Source organism: Podarcis raffonei, chromosome 9 (genome assembly GCF_027172205.1).
Source record: "Podarcis raffonei isolate rPodRaf1 chromosome 9, rPodRaf1.pri, whole genome shotgun sequence".
Lineage (NCBI taxonomy): Eukaryota > Metazoa > Chordata > Lepidosauria > Squamata > Lacertidae > Podarcis > Podarcis raffonei.
In genome coordinates, this window is record NC_070610.1 from 43,022,299 (window position 1) to 43,037,624 (window position 15,326).

At 42.2% G+C, this 15,326-nt stretch overlaps 1 protein-coding gene across 7 annotated transcripts in view; it reads left to right on the forward strand.

Moving 5' to 3' along the window:
- Positions 1-15,326, forward strand: part of NR3C2 (nuclear receptor subfamily 3 group C member 2) — a 135,271-nt gene that overhangs the window by 103,726 nt on the left and 16,219 nt on the right. For all 7 annotated transcript variants that reach the window (XM_053403165.1, XM_053403161.1, XM_053403158.1 and 4 more), the window contains 2 exons: positions 6,463-6,801; positions 8,052-8,196. In XM_053403165.1, coding sequence (XP_053259140.1) covers positions 6,463-6,801; positions 8,052-8,196 — 484 coding nt within the window. The remainder of the gene's footprint in view (positions 1-6,462; positions 6,802-8,051; positions 8,197-15,326) is intronic.

Genomic DNA, 15,326 nt, shown 5'->3' on the forward strand with positions numbered 1-15,326 from the left:
CAGAAACTGTAGTGAATGGAGGCTTAAGATGATGTAATCAGTTTGGAAACAGCATTTCACGGGCAGAATGCCCTCTGTCCTTGAATATTAGAAGCAAATGACATGTAAAATCAGCAGCAGCATCATCATTACCCTGCATTTGCAACAAAACATATTTATGCTAAATGTATTCCCGTGGTGGGAAGCTGTAGCTGGCTAAAAGAAGAATGATGGTCGAGGGTAGAAGCGGGGGGGGGGGGGACTTACAGAAATTGCCCTTCAGTTGCACAGGAAGGAAGGAAACTAAAGACTCCAGGCAGGAATTGGGAGGGGAGGGTGAAATTCAGATGAAGAGCAGGGACTGGCTCTTGGGAGTAGCAAAGTTCAGCCAGAGGGAACAGTTGGGTGTGGAAGCAACGGGGGGGGGGGGAGCTGGAAGGAGGATTGGCCAGTCTTAATTCTAGTAGAGACTAAGTTGTTTCAACAAAGTTAGCAGGAGGATGCAATGAAGGTGCTTACTTTAGCTACGGGATAGTGCCAGAGAAATTAAGGAGGGATGAAGGATGATGCAGAAAGATGGTTCTTTAATATTAGAATGTTTGCTAAACCTGGAATATGGTTTTAAAGAACAAAATATTCCATTTGCTCACATAAATAGCTCATTTCTAAATTTTATTGATGAAGTGTATCTTGTTCCTAAAGTAATCCAGAAAATAACTTAGTCTACATCCGGCATTTAATTCTTTTAATTAGCTCAAATGAACTGTGAATCTGGTGAATCAATCTAACTGGTTCACTATTTTGGTCAGTATGGTTAGAGTATGATAACTTTTCTAGATTTAGCAAGAAATTTGTGTGCTATTATCTAAACTTAAGATAATGTTTAGTTTCCATGGAATAAGCTGGGATCAGTGAGGAGAAGAAGAAAAAGACCTGTAGCCTGGTATGTACTTAAAGGGTGTGTTATGTGAACTTTAGTGCAAATTGCATCAGATTTCATTTGAGCACTATTTTTAAAAGAAAATATTTGATTGACTTCAGATAAGATCAGCAGGGTATTCTATGTTTTTGTAGAATTTTGCTCAATTGTTTGTTCTTTTGATGTGAGATTTATATTGCTAAAGTATAGGGAACCTGTGTAAGGTTTTCTGGATGGGAAGAGAATTACAGGATTTCATGTTGGAATCTGTAAGATATCTCCTCATAAAACAATGACCTCTAATTTACCTACTTATCTTCCATATTGTCTTTTAAGGTGTGTTTACTCTGGCCTATAATGTAATCTAAGAGGTTCTGTAGCCTAGAGCCAGACCACCTATGGCCATGAGCTTGTCGATTTTCATAAATTAAGCAGCACCTGGCTACTCTTAGAAGAGAGAGCTGCAAGTAAATCCAAGTTGCTAACAGCAGTTGAGTTGGTGATTTATTATAAGGTGTTATCTTGATATATTCTTTCCTCTAAGTTCCTGCTTGACATCCATACCTGCAATTGTTCCCCAACTGTGTTTTTGGCTTTTGGGGCTAAACATGGCCCGGTCATCCTCAACCCATCCTATTTAGGACACTCGAGACTTAAATTGTTCCATTCAGGAAATAGAAGCCCACTTATCTTGTCACATGTATGTCCTAGATAATTGGATAAATTATTTGATTTGGCGTCTATAGTGTCAATCAGAATTTGGTCGGGCAGTTTCTGTCACACAAACCACCACAATGTCTTGCAATTAGTTCTTGCAATGTGTTCCAATTCCTTGGTGTAATATAAATTATCCACCGGGCATCCCAGCTTGCAATGTACAAGGCTGTTTGTGTAGACCCACTTGACTCTGAGTTCAGATCTGAATCAACCTTGGTTACCCTAATGGACAACCTTTATTGAGGTCCCATCAGCATTATACATTTAAAGCAGTATCAAATTTTTAAATAGTTTTTAAGGGGGCTGAGGTTTCTTAGGCCCTGTTTCCCTCATAGAGCTGCAATTTCCAGGATGCTTTAACAGACAATACCTCTTTTCAACAAAGTCTAGAAATAGTAGCTTGGGGGCAGGGGGGGGAAATAGTGGTTTCTATGCCCAATCAATTGGTCAGTTACCTGCTCTGGACAGGATGCACTCTCTCTGAAGGAACAGGTACACAGTATTGAGGTGCTTCTAGACGCATCTCTGTTGCCTGATGCATAGGTTGCCTCAGTGGTCAGGAGTGCCTTTTATCAGCTTTGATTGCTAAGATAGCTATGACTGGTTTTGGTAAGATAGCTGTGACTTGGTCCAGGCATTGGTAACGTCAGTATTGGATTACTGTAGCATGTGAGGCTTCCCTTGGAAATAGTCTGGAAGCTGCAGGTAATGCCATTTTTCAGGGTTTTGCTCCTAGCATTTAAGGCCCTGCACAGCTTTGGGCCAGGCCACCTGAGGAACCACCTTCTATCATCTACCCCTCCTGGCAATAGCATTCTTCTGATGGGGCCTTGTTAAGAGGCGTAGCTGGCAACAAACAAACAAAAATAGGCTTTCAGTGCTGCAGCTCCAGCTCTCTGAAATCAGATTCCTATCGAAACTAGACAAGCAGCTAGCATTCTTGCTTCTGGGTGGCATCTGAAAACCTTTATTTTGAATATTATTTCCTGATTTGTAAGTCAGCCATTTTATAGTGTACATTGAATTTGATATTTTAAGACTTGATTTTACACTGCTGTGTATATATTTAGTTCTTCTATACATTCTGATATTTTTATTGTAAATGGCCGGGAAGCCATTTATAAATTTAATAATAATAATAATAATAATAATAATAATAATAATAATAATTCTGTCTGTGAAAGGCGGAACAACAGAATCAAAAAATGTATGTATGTGTGGGTGTGTGGACCATGAGGTTTTGCTAGCAAGGGCACAGAAGGACACAATATAAGTAGGCAATTTACATTTATGGATCTCTTCTTTCTCATATGGTTTGCTGGAGTTCTGGTTTCAACACATCTGAGTAAGCAGTGCAGGATCTTTCTGAGTGGAAGTACATGTCTATGTTGGTTATATATTATGATCTCTTTCCACACTTATTTTTCTTTTGTTGATTACATCCCACTCTGAGTAATCTATAGAAAAGAATGTGAGATTATCCTAAATAGATAAACTCTAATTTTCTTACCCATTACTTCCTTATATATTTCCTTCCTGATAAATTTAGGAATGTGTTGAGAGTCAGACCTCCCTAACTGTGCATCTTAAAGCTAAGAAACTGGGACTTGCATAGCCAAGCATCTCCTTGGAGCTATTTCTTAACAAGCATCTTTTAAGATGTTGACTGGGGAAAGTACCGTATTTTTCGCCCTATAGGACGCACCGTCCCATAAGGCGCACCTAGTTTTTTGGGGGGGAAATTATTGGGGGGAGGACTGGTACCTATTTATCTACTTGCACTTGACTTGCTTTCGAACTGCTAGGTTGGCAGGAGCAGGGACTGAGCAACGGGAGCTCACCCCGTCGCGGGGATTCGAACCGCCAACCTTCTGATCGGCAAGTCCTAGGCTCTGTGGTTTAACCCACAGCGCCACATTAGGTTGTGGCTAATGTCTTCACTTCTCTGTCTTGAGCACCCTTTCATGAGAAAACCAATAGGATAGGGCAGAAACATAGCCTTCTGACCCAGTGGTGTTCCTTTAGTCCAAACATTCTTCCAGTGTCAAGTCAATAAACATTCATCTGACCTTCATGGTATTTTGGTCTACATTCTAATGTGCGTGTTTTCCCCACACTACTTTTTTTGTCACATTGTGCACATTTTGCTTCTTGTTTCTTCAGCATCTCCAGAAGTCATTCTTCACGATGCCCAACTCCAAAGTTCTTGTCCTTGCTATTTCTTAACTTCACTAATGCAGCCTTCACTTTCCCTTCCAAGTTTCCACGTCATCATATTGACTGCATCCAAAATGATTCTGCAGAAATGAATAATCCAGTCTGCTTCATTGACAGATGCAAGCCTAATTTTAAAAAGAGGCATAATATACACAGAGCGACATTATCAGTTTTTTGCTGCCTTTCTTCCAGTAAAATCTCAGTTAAGGTAAATGGAGATATAAGGTTGGCAATTTTAGTACAATGGAAGCCCTGCAGACACAACAATTTCTGTTGGATACCAGCGCTTCCTTTCTGGAAGAGAAGCCATATGATGACTCCTGAATTTGGCATCTGCACTGCATTAGTGCTGTTTCCTTTTCAGAATTCTACTTTCATGTGTTTTTTTTAAGGGGGGTGGAATCTAGAGTTCTTTGTATATCCATAATAAGGTCCCTCAATAACCCTATTCAGGCAACCCGACTCACAAGTTGAATCAATGCGTGGGGCCATGCCGATTAGACTAACCCTCAATTTGTCTTGCTCTGAATCTCTCTGCTCCATGGCATCTGCACAAATGTATTCAGAAAGAAGAAACTTCACAAATACAGCTGTATACACTTAGAGCTCTCATGCAAGCTGGAGCCTTCTTTGAAATCAGGGTTCCGGGTTCAGTAGAAGCCTTCACATGTACAAATGTGCACATTAAGCAGGGTAAAGGTTTCGTCTCTGCAGACAGTCATGGAGCGCATGCAGACACCTGGGGAAAATCCTAAACTGGAGCACCCAGCATCAGGGGAGGACTAGCTAGTGTGGCCTGGGCAAGCATGAGTTGGGTGGCCTGAACAGGACTAATGTCTCCTAGCAAAGCAGTAGTTGTGCATTTGAAAAACAGACAGTTCTTCAAGACAAAATGGTCAAAGGCCTGGAAACGATGCCTTATGAGGAACGGCTAAGGGAGCTGGGCATGTTTAGCCTGGAGAAGAGGAGGTTAAGGGGTGATATGATAGCCATGTTCAAATATATAAAAGGATGTCACATAGAGGAGGGAGAAAGGTTGTTTTCTGCTGCTCCAGAGAAGCGGACACGGAGCAATGGATCCAAACTACAAGAAAGAAGATTCCACCTAAACATTAGGAAGAACTTCCTGACAGTAAGAGCTGTTCGACAGTGGAATTTGCTGCCAAGGAGTGTGGTGGAGTCTCCTTCTTTGGAGGTCTTTAAGCAGAGGCTTGACAACCATATGTCAGGAGTGCTCTGATGGTGTTTCCTGCTTGGCAGGGGGTTGGACTCAATGGCCCTTGTGGTCTCTTCCAACTCTATGATTCTATGATTCTATGACATTCCTGTTGAAATATTCTCAGAGTTGAGTAGTAATTTCATGCTCTTTATTTCAGCTCATAGGAACAGTGATTGAATTCCCCCCCCCCCAAACCTCAGGCTTTATATACATTATTTACACAATGAGTACCTGATTGCTTGATTATGTTTCCCTTCTGGCACCTGATTGGGCTGCTGCTGTAGGCCAATCAGTTGTTGCATCCTAGTATCCTACTGGCCTAATAGGCTGATTAACTTCATCCTGTGGTCTGATTGGGCTGCTCCTGCAGGCCAATCAGGTTGTTGCATTCTAGGATCCTACCTGCCTACTGTTCTAGGATCCAAGCTTAGTACATAACGCCCGTGTATTGGGATACATCATGATCTGTGTATCTGAAAAACAAGTATGTGTCAGGAAGATCCTGTATATTGGGGCACATCTGGAACTTTCAAACTCAGTATGTATATAACCAAGGCAGTGTAACAAAATACCTTAGTCTAAAGTGCTAGAGAAAAGAATTTTTACTGATTTAAGCATCTCAAAAGTCTGGGCACATCCGGACTCATTTAGAAATGTGGAGAAGGGTATTTCTAGAGTCTCCCTTAGAAACATAGAATTGTCCATGTTTTGTGATTTATTCCTGCCAAATATATGAGAAGAAAATATATACACCAGATCATACCATTTATATGAATGAATGAAAGCAGCAGAGAGTAGAAATCATTCATGACTGTAAGGCCGGGTGACTTAATCCATTTGTTTTTCACAAGATGCAAGGGACAGGTTCTTCATATGCACATGCTTAACATACAACTGAACAATTTTCAGGGATGCTCAATGTCTATTAGGATAATTGTCTTCCAAATATGTATTCACATACAGTGCAGTGTAAATAAATTAATGTAGCAAATCTTTTCTTTTAGTTGGCACAGAGTTAGAAAAACATTGATAACTGCTAATTCTTGAATATCTGTCATTTTATGGATGGATGTCTTTTCAGACATAGTTTTGCATATTTCTCAAATCCTAACTTTTGCCTAACTTTTTTTTATATATAACTGGTAAGGTGAGTGGAAGATTGGAGAAGGGTGTGGTCTGCAGTCATTTGGACCCCACCTGCTCCAACCACATATAAATAAACAAATCAATGAATTAAAAACACAAGGTTCATTTTAAAAAATACTAACTGATCTTTCTGGTTCTTACTGTATTAAGTCATTGACCTGGTTACTATTTCCTTAGGTGTCATTCCTACTTTTTTTATTGAAGAGACAAAGAAAGCTGATAACATTTTGCTAACATTCTTCCCGTATTTCCCCCTCCCCCACAGCTCGTAAGTCAAAGAAGTTGGGCAAATTAAAAGGGATCCATGATGAACCGCAGCAGCAGCAGCAGCAGCCGCCACCCCAAAGTCCAGAAGAAGGAACGACGTATATCGCTCCAGCAAAAGAACCTTCTGTAAACACAGCACTTGTTCCTCACTTATCTGCAGTTTCGCCGGCACTTACTCCCTCGCCTGCTATGGTCCTTGAGAACATTGAACCTGAAATTGTATATGCTGGGTATGACGGCTCCAAGCCAGATACGGCAGAACACCTGCTCTCCACTTTAAACCGTCTTGCTGGCAAGCAGATGATTCAGGTGGTAAAGTGGGCAAAGATACTTCCAGGTAAGGGGGCTCCTCTAGCACATCCCTTTAATAAGGGCCTCATGGCTTTCAGGCATGCCCTGCCCAAAAGAACTTGGTAAGAATACTTTCCCTGTATCAACATTTAATTAATAGCTTCCTCTGAGGAAGCAATAGTCCTTTGTGTGTGACCCTGCTTGTGTCAGTGAATGGAAATTTAAACTTCCTCTCCCAACAATGCATGCATGTGTTTTGCATAAGCTATTGCCTAAATAAAATTAATATTTGTTTAGAACACATGAAAACATAGCATCCAACTGCTCCAAGTTGGACAGAAACCCAACAGCCATTCTTAGGCCTTCTCCCCCAGATATATATTGTTTCATTATTTTTTTTAATGGGCTCATGAGGACCTTGACCTGAAATTATTTCAAACGAGAGAGGCTTAACCATGAAAATTGTGAAATGACAGTAAGGACTTAAATTGTCCCTTCCTAGAGAGAGCCAGTGTGGTGTAGTGGTTAGGAGCGATAGATTCATAATCTGGGGAACCGGGTTCGCGTCTCCACTGCTCCACATGCAGCTGCTGGGTGACCTTGTGCCAGTCACACTTCTTTGAAGTCTCTCAGCCCCACTCACCTCACAGAGTGTTTGTTGTGGGGGAGGAAGGGAAAGGAGAATGTTAGCCACTTTGAGACTCCTTCAGGTAGTGAGTGATAAAGCGGGATATCAAATCCAAACTCTCTTCCATATACTGGCTGGATTTCCCTCCATTTCCTTGGGATTAGGGTACAAAGTATGTCAATTACGCATGATGTTAGCCATGTAGTTTTGCCATTAAGGATGGTTTGTGATGAAAACTAACCAGTGTGGATGAAAGGCGATATGGATTGGGACCATAGTGTGTTAGGGCAGAGGGCTCTGCCCTCCCCACTCATGCGCTTGGCAGTTGAAATTGCAAGTGCAGAGGGCCCAATCCAGATTGGATCCATAGCAGGGCAAAGGGTAAAAGACACCCCTCCCCACATACTTCCTTGGATTTAAGGGTGGAGATTAAGTCAGATGCAGTTTGGACCCTGGAGGGCATGGTTTCCTAGCAAGCCTGAACCTCAACACCTCTCTCTAAAAATTAATCACTGCTGCGTCTTCAAAACGTAGCATATTTCATTGTTAAAAATGGATGTGGATAAACTGCCTGCACAATGGTGTTTTGTTTTCCATACTTATGATGGTGGTAAAGTAGCTCACTGATCTATTAAATGCTGTTTTTGATTTGTTGTTCTGTTCTTCAGGTTTTCGAAGCTTGCCTCTTGAGGACCAAATTACTCTAATCCAATATTCTTGGATGTGTCTATCGTCATTTGCCTTGAGCTGGAGATCATACAGGCATACAAATAGCCAGTTCCTCTATTTTGCTCCTGATTTAGTCTTTAATGAGTAAGTTATCTGTCAAATATTTGCTTTTACAAAGGAAGAATAAATAGAGCACTATTCGATATGCAGAGATGCAAAGGCCGCAAAATATGGATGCCAATGAAAGAGAGCACAGGAAATATCTTTCTGAGAAACCTTCCTCTTACCCATCCATTTGATCCGTATCTGCCATTGTATCGGATACTGTTTCCAAAGCATTAACATTCCATTGGCTTTGAAATATAGCCGATATGAAACCTAGATTAACAGAAAACATCATTCTTCCCTCCCCCCCTTTGGTGCCTACTGTAGTTTGGAGGACTCTACCTTTCAGTATACAAACACCCATATTGCTGGTTTTTCTAAGCACATTCACAGAATAGTTCTTTTGTATACAGCTAGCAGTTTGCCCAGTGTGTGTTCATGACGATTATAATTCCTTTTCTTTGCAGTCTTGAAAGAAACCAAAATGTTTTAATGAAGCATTCCTAGCTTCATATTATAGCTATAACTGCTGGGGGAAGGGAGCCATTCCATGTCTGTTTTCCTTTCTGTTTTAAATTCACCTTTAAAGCCTTGCCCATGCTATTCTCCAGATTCTTAAGGCGCTCTGTCTGGCATGTGCCCTTTTGCTGTGTGTGTTGAAAGTATTTGGAATGTATTAAACTGTTACACTTGCATATTTGCTATACTGTTGCAATATTGTTATTTGTCCTGTGATACATATGTTATGTGGGCTGCAGTGGAACACTACTGCTGTAAATGTTTTCTTCTACAGACTAGCAGTTCAGGTCCCCCCTGAGCTTCATTTGTGGATAAAGTAACATGTAAACCAGACTGTCCCAATGTAGATAGCAAAGTAGTCCCCATAATCTCAGCAGCTCAGTCGGTAGAGCATGAGGCTCTTAATAATATTTTATTTATATCTCGCCCTCCCCAGCCGAAGCCGGGCTCAGAGTGGCTAACAACCAATTCAAAATCAAATTAATGGCAACCATTGGGCTAGAGTGCTATGAGGATTACAGAAGGAGGGAGTCAGGCTGTGCCCTGACCAAAGGCCTGGTGGAACAGCTCTGTCTTGCAGGCCCTGCGGAAAGATGTCAAGTCCCGCAGGGTCCTTGTTTCTTGTGACAGAGCATTCCACCAGATCGGGGCCACAGCCGGAAAGCCCTGGCTCTGGTTGAGGCCAGCCTAACCTCCCTGTGGCCCGGGACCTCCAAGATGTTTTTGTTTGAAGACCATAAGGTCCTCCGTGGGACATACCAGGAGAGGCGGTCCCGTAGGTACGAGGGTCCTGGGCCGTATATGGCTTTAAAGGTTAAAACCAGCACCTTAAACCTGATCCTGTACTCCACCGGGAGCCAGTGCAGCTGGTATAGCACCGGGTGAATGTGATCCCATGGCAAGGACCCTGTAAGGAGTCTCGCCACGGCATTCTGCACCTGCTGGAGTTTCTGGGTCAGTCTCAAGGGCAGCCCCACTTAATCTCAGGGCCGCGGGTTTGAGCCACACGTTGGGCCAAAAGATTTCTGTATCGCATGGGGTTGGACCCCTGTGGTCCCTTCCAACTCTATACTTCTATGATCTACGAACTGCAAACACTGCTGCTGTGATGGTGAGCTGTATTTATGAATGCCAGATTCACACTGTGGCATTATTCACCCAAGCAGGTCCTCGAGGAGTGTTAGGCTACTTGTACAAGGAAGGCTCATCACCACTACTCAGCCTCCTGAGGTCACACTGTTCCCTACATCAGACAGATGCTCTGTATGATGATGCTGGACCTGAAGAGTTGTTGGGTCTTTCGCCTTCTAGACCTAAGGGGGAAGGGCTCCATAGCTCAGGGACAGAGCATCTATCTGCATTGCATGCATAAGGTCCCATCTTCAATCCTTGGCATCTCCAGGTAGGGCACAGAGACAACCCTCTCTGAAATCCTGGAGAGCCACTGTCAGTCAGTGCAGGCAATACTGAGCTAGGTAAGTACAAGTCAGCTTCCCATGTTCCTATTCTGGCTTAGCTGTTTTAGCTAATTTGAAGGGAATTGAACTCGATGACACTTGGGGTCCCATCCAACTCTGAGTCTATGAGTCTAACATCTAAAAATATTTTCTATTCTTCAATTCCTTTTATTAGCCCAAAACTGTTGGAATTGCTCCTTGGCCCATATATAAACATATTAAGCATGGGGATTCTTTCTGTGACTACAAAGGGTTTGATGAAATTCACATATGATTTTACTATTCATCAGGTTTAACTTACTACTAGTACCCCTAGTAGAGTCCAATGCAGGGGAACAGTATGTTCAGATTAATATGAAACAAATAAATGGAACAGCATAGCTAACAAATAAGTGCAGGGTTTTTTTCAATGTTAGATTTTAAAAGTGTTTCCCAAAAAGTAGGTCAGAAACCAGTAGTGTGCAGCTAGTTTATTGCCTAATGAGAAGCACTGGATTTTAGGGCCATAAAGGATATTTCTGGAGTTTGGAATCAACAAATAGATATGGGCAGTGCAGCTGGCGTGCTGTATTTTGAAGGGGCACTTATTTTTAGGAAACTTTTTTTGTGATGCATCTTTTCAGTTTAAATATGCTATACCGTGGTGGCACTGAAAAGCAAATCTGAAAGCAGGTTAGGCAGCTAGAATTCACATGGGATGAATAAGTGTTCTTGGCTACTGCAGACAACTCTATGTCAGTGAATCATGAATTGAAATGGGCAGTGAAGATTGGTAATGCTAAGAACCAGTCATATTTTCAGTTAAGATCCAGTACATTAGGCCTTAGTTATAGCTAGGATTTTTAAAAAATTTCCTTTTCTAATTGATTTTATAAGTGTTCTGGTTAAATAACCATTTGGATGAGTGCCTTTCTATTGTGTCATGTGCAGTCACTGTGGGAATCCTTGCTGAACTTGAGAGCAATGGGTTTATCATTGCATAACACACTGTAAGGCCGCAGCTACCTCTACGTGACCTTTCAGCTATTTCAGCTTATAACTCTTCCTGGTATCCTGAACAGCTAATTCTGTGTTAACAGTTAAGGAGGGAGAAGAGTAAAATAAAAGGCTGCGTTTTCAAGCATATCAGATTTACTTTAATTGTATAGTTTCAGAGGAGGAAAAGCTCGTTTGCTGTCATTGTTGCATTTAGCAGAGTATTATTCCACAACTTTCGTAGGTCATTTGCTATATTGCCTTTCCTACTGACATTCGTTTTGCTTTCGCTCTGTTAATCCCATGGGCCTAATTTTAGGAAGCCTTTTATAATCTTGTAAATATTAATAAAACATTAACACCTATGTTATTTAAGTATTTGGCCAGAGAATTTTTGCAATTGGTCTGACAGTGAGATGTATACAGTTGTGCATTTAATGGGTAAGGGTTGTAATTCATGATCTTGTTGGAGAATCAACCAAGTATTTTTGGTATACTATCCCATATTTTTTCTGCTTCAGAAGGCCTGGACTTCATGGAAATGTGTACCAAAAGTTTAACAAGAAGTTCAGACACACACATTGGATAGATATTCTTATTAACAACTTACATCAGTATTTCTCAACATTTTTTTTAATCCCATGCTCCTTTTAGCTAATATTTTTAAAAATCCATACCCCCTTCAGGCCTGGCTTCCCTAATTATTTTATTTGACTTTTCAAAAGGATTGAAATATTGCAACTTTAATTATAAATCATATTTTTGGGTTTAATAATGAAGGCAAATGAAAGTACTTAAATTATTTTTTTAAAACTTCAAATTTTCAAAAAGAAATCACATAAAATTTCAAAGTGTCCGTTTCAATTATGTGATAAGCTGCGTGCTTGCCACACGCTTTTGGATTTAGGGTGTTGTGGAAGACAGAACACTCCTTAGGTCACTTTCAGCATCCAGACTGTTGTGCTGCTTTGTTTTAATAGCTATAAGAGCGGAAATACCAAATCTACAAAGGCATGTATGCAGAGGAAAATAGCAATTTCCATTCCAAGCTGTACTTGTCACAATCAGCGCTGCTTCCATTCTGCTGCACTTAGGCTTCCCACCAAATACTATGTTTTGCATCTCCCTGTCTGCTGTTTAGCAGAAGTTATGGATATATTTACAGAACTTACAGAACTTTTCTTCCAATGTAAAGGAAATGTCAAAACAGTGTAAAAACAAGGCCATTAATTAATGTGATGTGAACAAATTCCATTCTTGATCAGAGAGATACATGCAAACTGCCGCAATTTCCACTTCCTTTTCTGCCTTCCTCAGTATTCTCCAACAACTATAGCTCTGACAGCACCGATCTGGTGGGCTGGACATGAGGGGAAACAGGTTCTGAACTCTGTTTAGGTTCCTCTTGGCCCATACCCCAGATGACTGCTGCTGTCAGAACATACAGTGCTACTGATCTTGCAGAAACACGGTTTACATACATTCGGTGCTTTATGTGGCATACTGCATCCCTTCTCCCTAGCCCAGTGCTGGTTATGAATTTCTCAGATGGAGGGGAACTTATGCTCAAGTGGCATAGCAGCCATAGTTCTTCTGTTGCACTGGAGTATCTTTGGAGCTTTATAGGACATAATGCTTTCTGTAATACATCTTCATATGTAGTCTGTACCTGCACTGCTGTAACTTGGTGTGGCACGTGGTATTCTGTTGTTGTAAAAGTGGATATGGGAGATTATTGGGTTGCTGTTTTTATTTTGATTAGCTATTTTGTGGTTTTGTATTTTGATTTTGTCCTGTGAACCGCCCTGAGACCTCCAGGTATAGGGCAGTATATCAGTTCAATAAATAATACTAATACTAATACCAAAATACTACTAATAAAAGAATAATAACTATCAAGCACACGTGCCATTGAATTCTAAGCAAACTGTTACTGAAGGAGATTTTTCCTCTGCTATGGAAATAATAATAATAATCAAACATCAGGATCATGAGAGCATTTGAAGCTGCTGGAATAAATCAGTAGTATAAGGTTGAGTTTCACAGTACAAGGGGGGGAAAATAATATTTTCATTACATCTGACTACCAGTTGTTGGGGAATATACGTTGGGAGGGTGCTGTTGCACTTATAGCCTGCTTGCGAATTTCCCATAGGCATTTGGTTGGCCCGTGTGGGAAAAGGATGCTGGACTAGATGGGCTCTTCTAGCAGGGTTCTTCTCTGTATCAGTTCTTTGCTTTGTAGTGGTGGCTTAGTCTTGTGAACAGGTCATGGCCTTCTCTGTTAGAAGCTTTCTGTATGACACTCCCTCCCTGGTTTTTAGTTCTGTCTTAGTGCAAGCCTTGACACTGGCGGAGGAAGAGGAGTGTGGGGGGAGTGTACCGCCCCTGGCAGGGCAATCCCCAGGGTGCCATCGCGGCTGCCCCCTCCCACCCGCACTGGGTGCCCCAGCCCTGCAGGTGTCACACCCCGCCCCCAGGATGGGTGCCAGCCCTGCCCCCGCATGCTCTCCGCCCCCGGTGCCAAAGCATGAAGCTCTGCTACTGAGCCTTGATCCATGGCCGGGGCCACAATATCTTACCCTGTTGGAGATGAGCCCAGAGCCTCCATAGAAGAAATGTGAAAAAAGAAAAAAATGTCAGGATATGCGTAGTTGTGAAAGCAGAATGGGTGGTATTTTGATGTCTGGCCTTCTTTGAGATTTGAGTGCTACAGTGGGGAAATGCTTGGTTGAGAGAGAAATGGATAAATAAGTAAACATGTTTTTTAAAAAAAACGAGGTGTGTTGCTCTTTGCCAATGACATCAAGGCCACTATCTGAATAGATGTCTATCAGATTTGCATAACTGCTTTCCGTACAACAGTCTTTATTGCAATAGATAGGGAAAGGACCTCTGCATTCCTTGAAACATAAATAACAACTGTGCAGTTATTGTGTAACAAAATGATTACCTTGCTTGAAAGGTCTGAAAATGGTTTTAGACGCTTTCACAACTTGCTGCAAATCAGGTGCAGCAATTTGTACAACCCAGCTGGAGATGGGCCTTTGAGAGAATTTTGTACCAGTGCTTTCAAGTCTGTATAGTGGTACCTCTGCTTACAAACACCTCAGGTTATAAACACTTCGGGTTACAGACTCCGCTAACCCAGAAGTAGTACCTCGGGTTAAGAACTTTACCTCAGGATGAGAACAGAAATCTTTTGGCAGCAGTGCAACGGCAGCGGGAGGCCCCATTATCTAAAGTGGTACCTCAGATTAAGAGCAGTTTCAGGTTAAGAACAGACCTCCGGAACAAATTAAGTTTGTAACGCGAGGTATCACTGTAGGTATCACTGTAGTGGCTACTTTGAGCTTTCTGGGCACAGTTTAAGGCACTGGTTTCTATTTGTATATTCTTATGGAGATAGAATGAACATTCTTCCTCAAACGACTGACAAAAACATTAGTTTGATAGTGCTATGTAGAAGGGATGGCTAACCTGCAGCCCTCCAGATACTTGCTGAACTACAACTTCCTTCAGCCCCTGCCAGCATTACCAATGGCCAGGGATTATGGGAGTTGTAGTTTAGTGCCATCTGTAGTAACACAGATTAACCACACCTGAATTATATCAATATATTTTTTATGGTGGCTGACAGGAGCGAGCCAGCAGTAAATCACACCATGCACATTGGAGTCACCTCTTTATTAGCAAGAACAGGATCTGCACAGACTTGGCAGAATGTCAGGCCTAATGATCAAGGAACTCATCCCCAGTATGTCCCCCCCCCGCCCCCGCCCATGGATCAGTTGCTTAGACTGAAGGTGCCCACAGCAGCCTAAGTCCCCTCCTCTCTGGCTTTTCTCCCAAGCAATCTGAGCAATCTGCACCTGTGTGGTGCTTTTGCCCCTTTCATGCCTCTCTGGGTTCTGGGAGACCGGGGGGGGGGGAGGAAAGCTGGTTGCAGCAGGAAAGAGAGTCACCTGTGACTCCCTACCAGCCAGACTCATCTCTGCCTTTTGGCCTCCCTCCTCTCCTGCTTCAGCTTCTGCCTCTCATTCTGGACTCCTCTCTGCCACAGACTCTCCCAGCTCACCAAGCCCTGTTACCTCTTCACCTTCTGATACCTCCATCTCCCAGTCTTCTCCCTCTTCTCCCTCTGACCACTCATTGTCTTCACACCACCACTCCCTGAACTCTGAGCCTTCTTCCCTGGGGATTCCCCAGCCGGTTCCT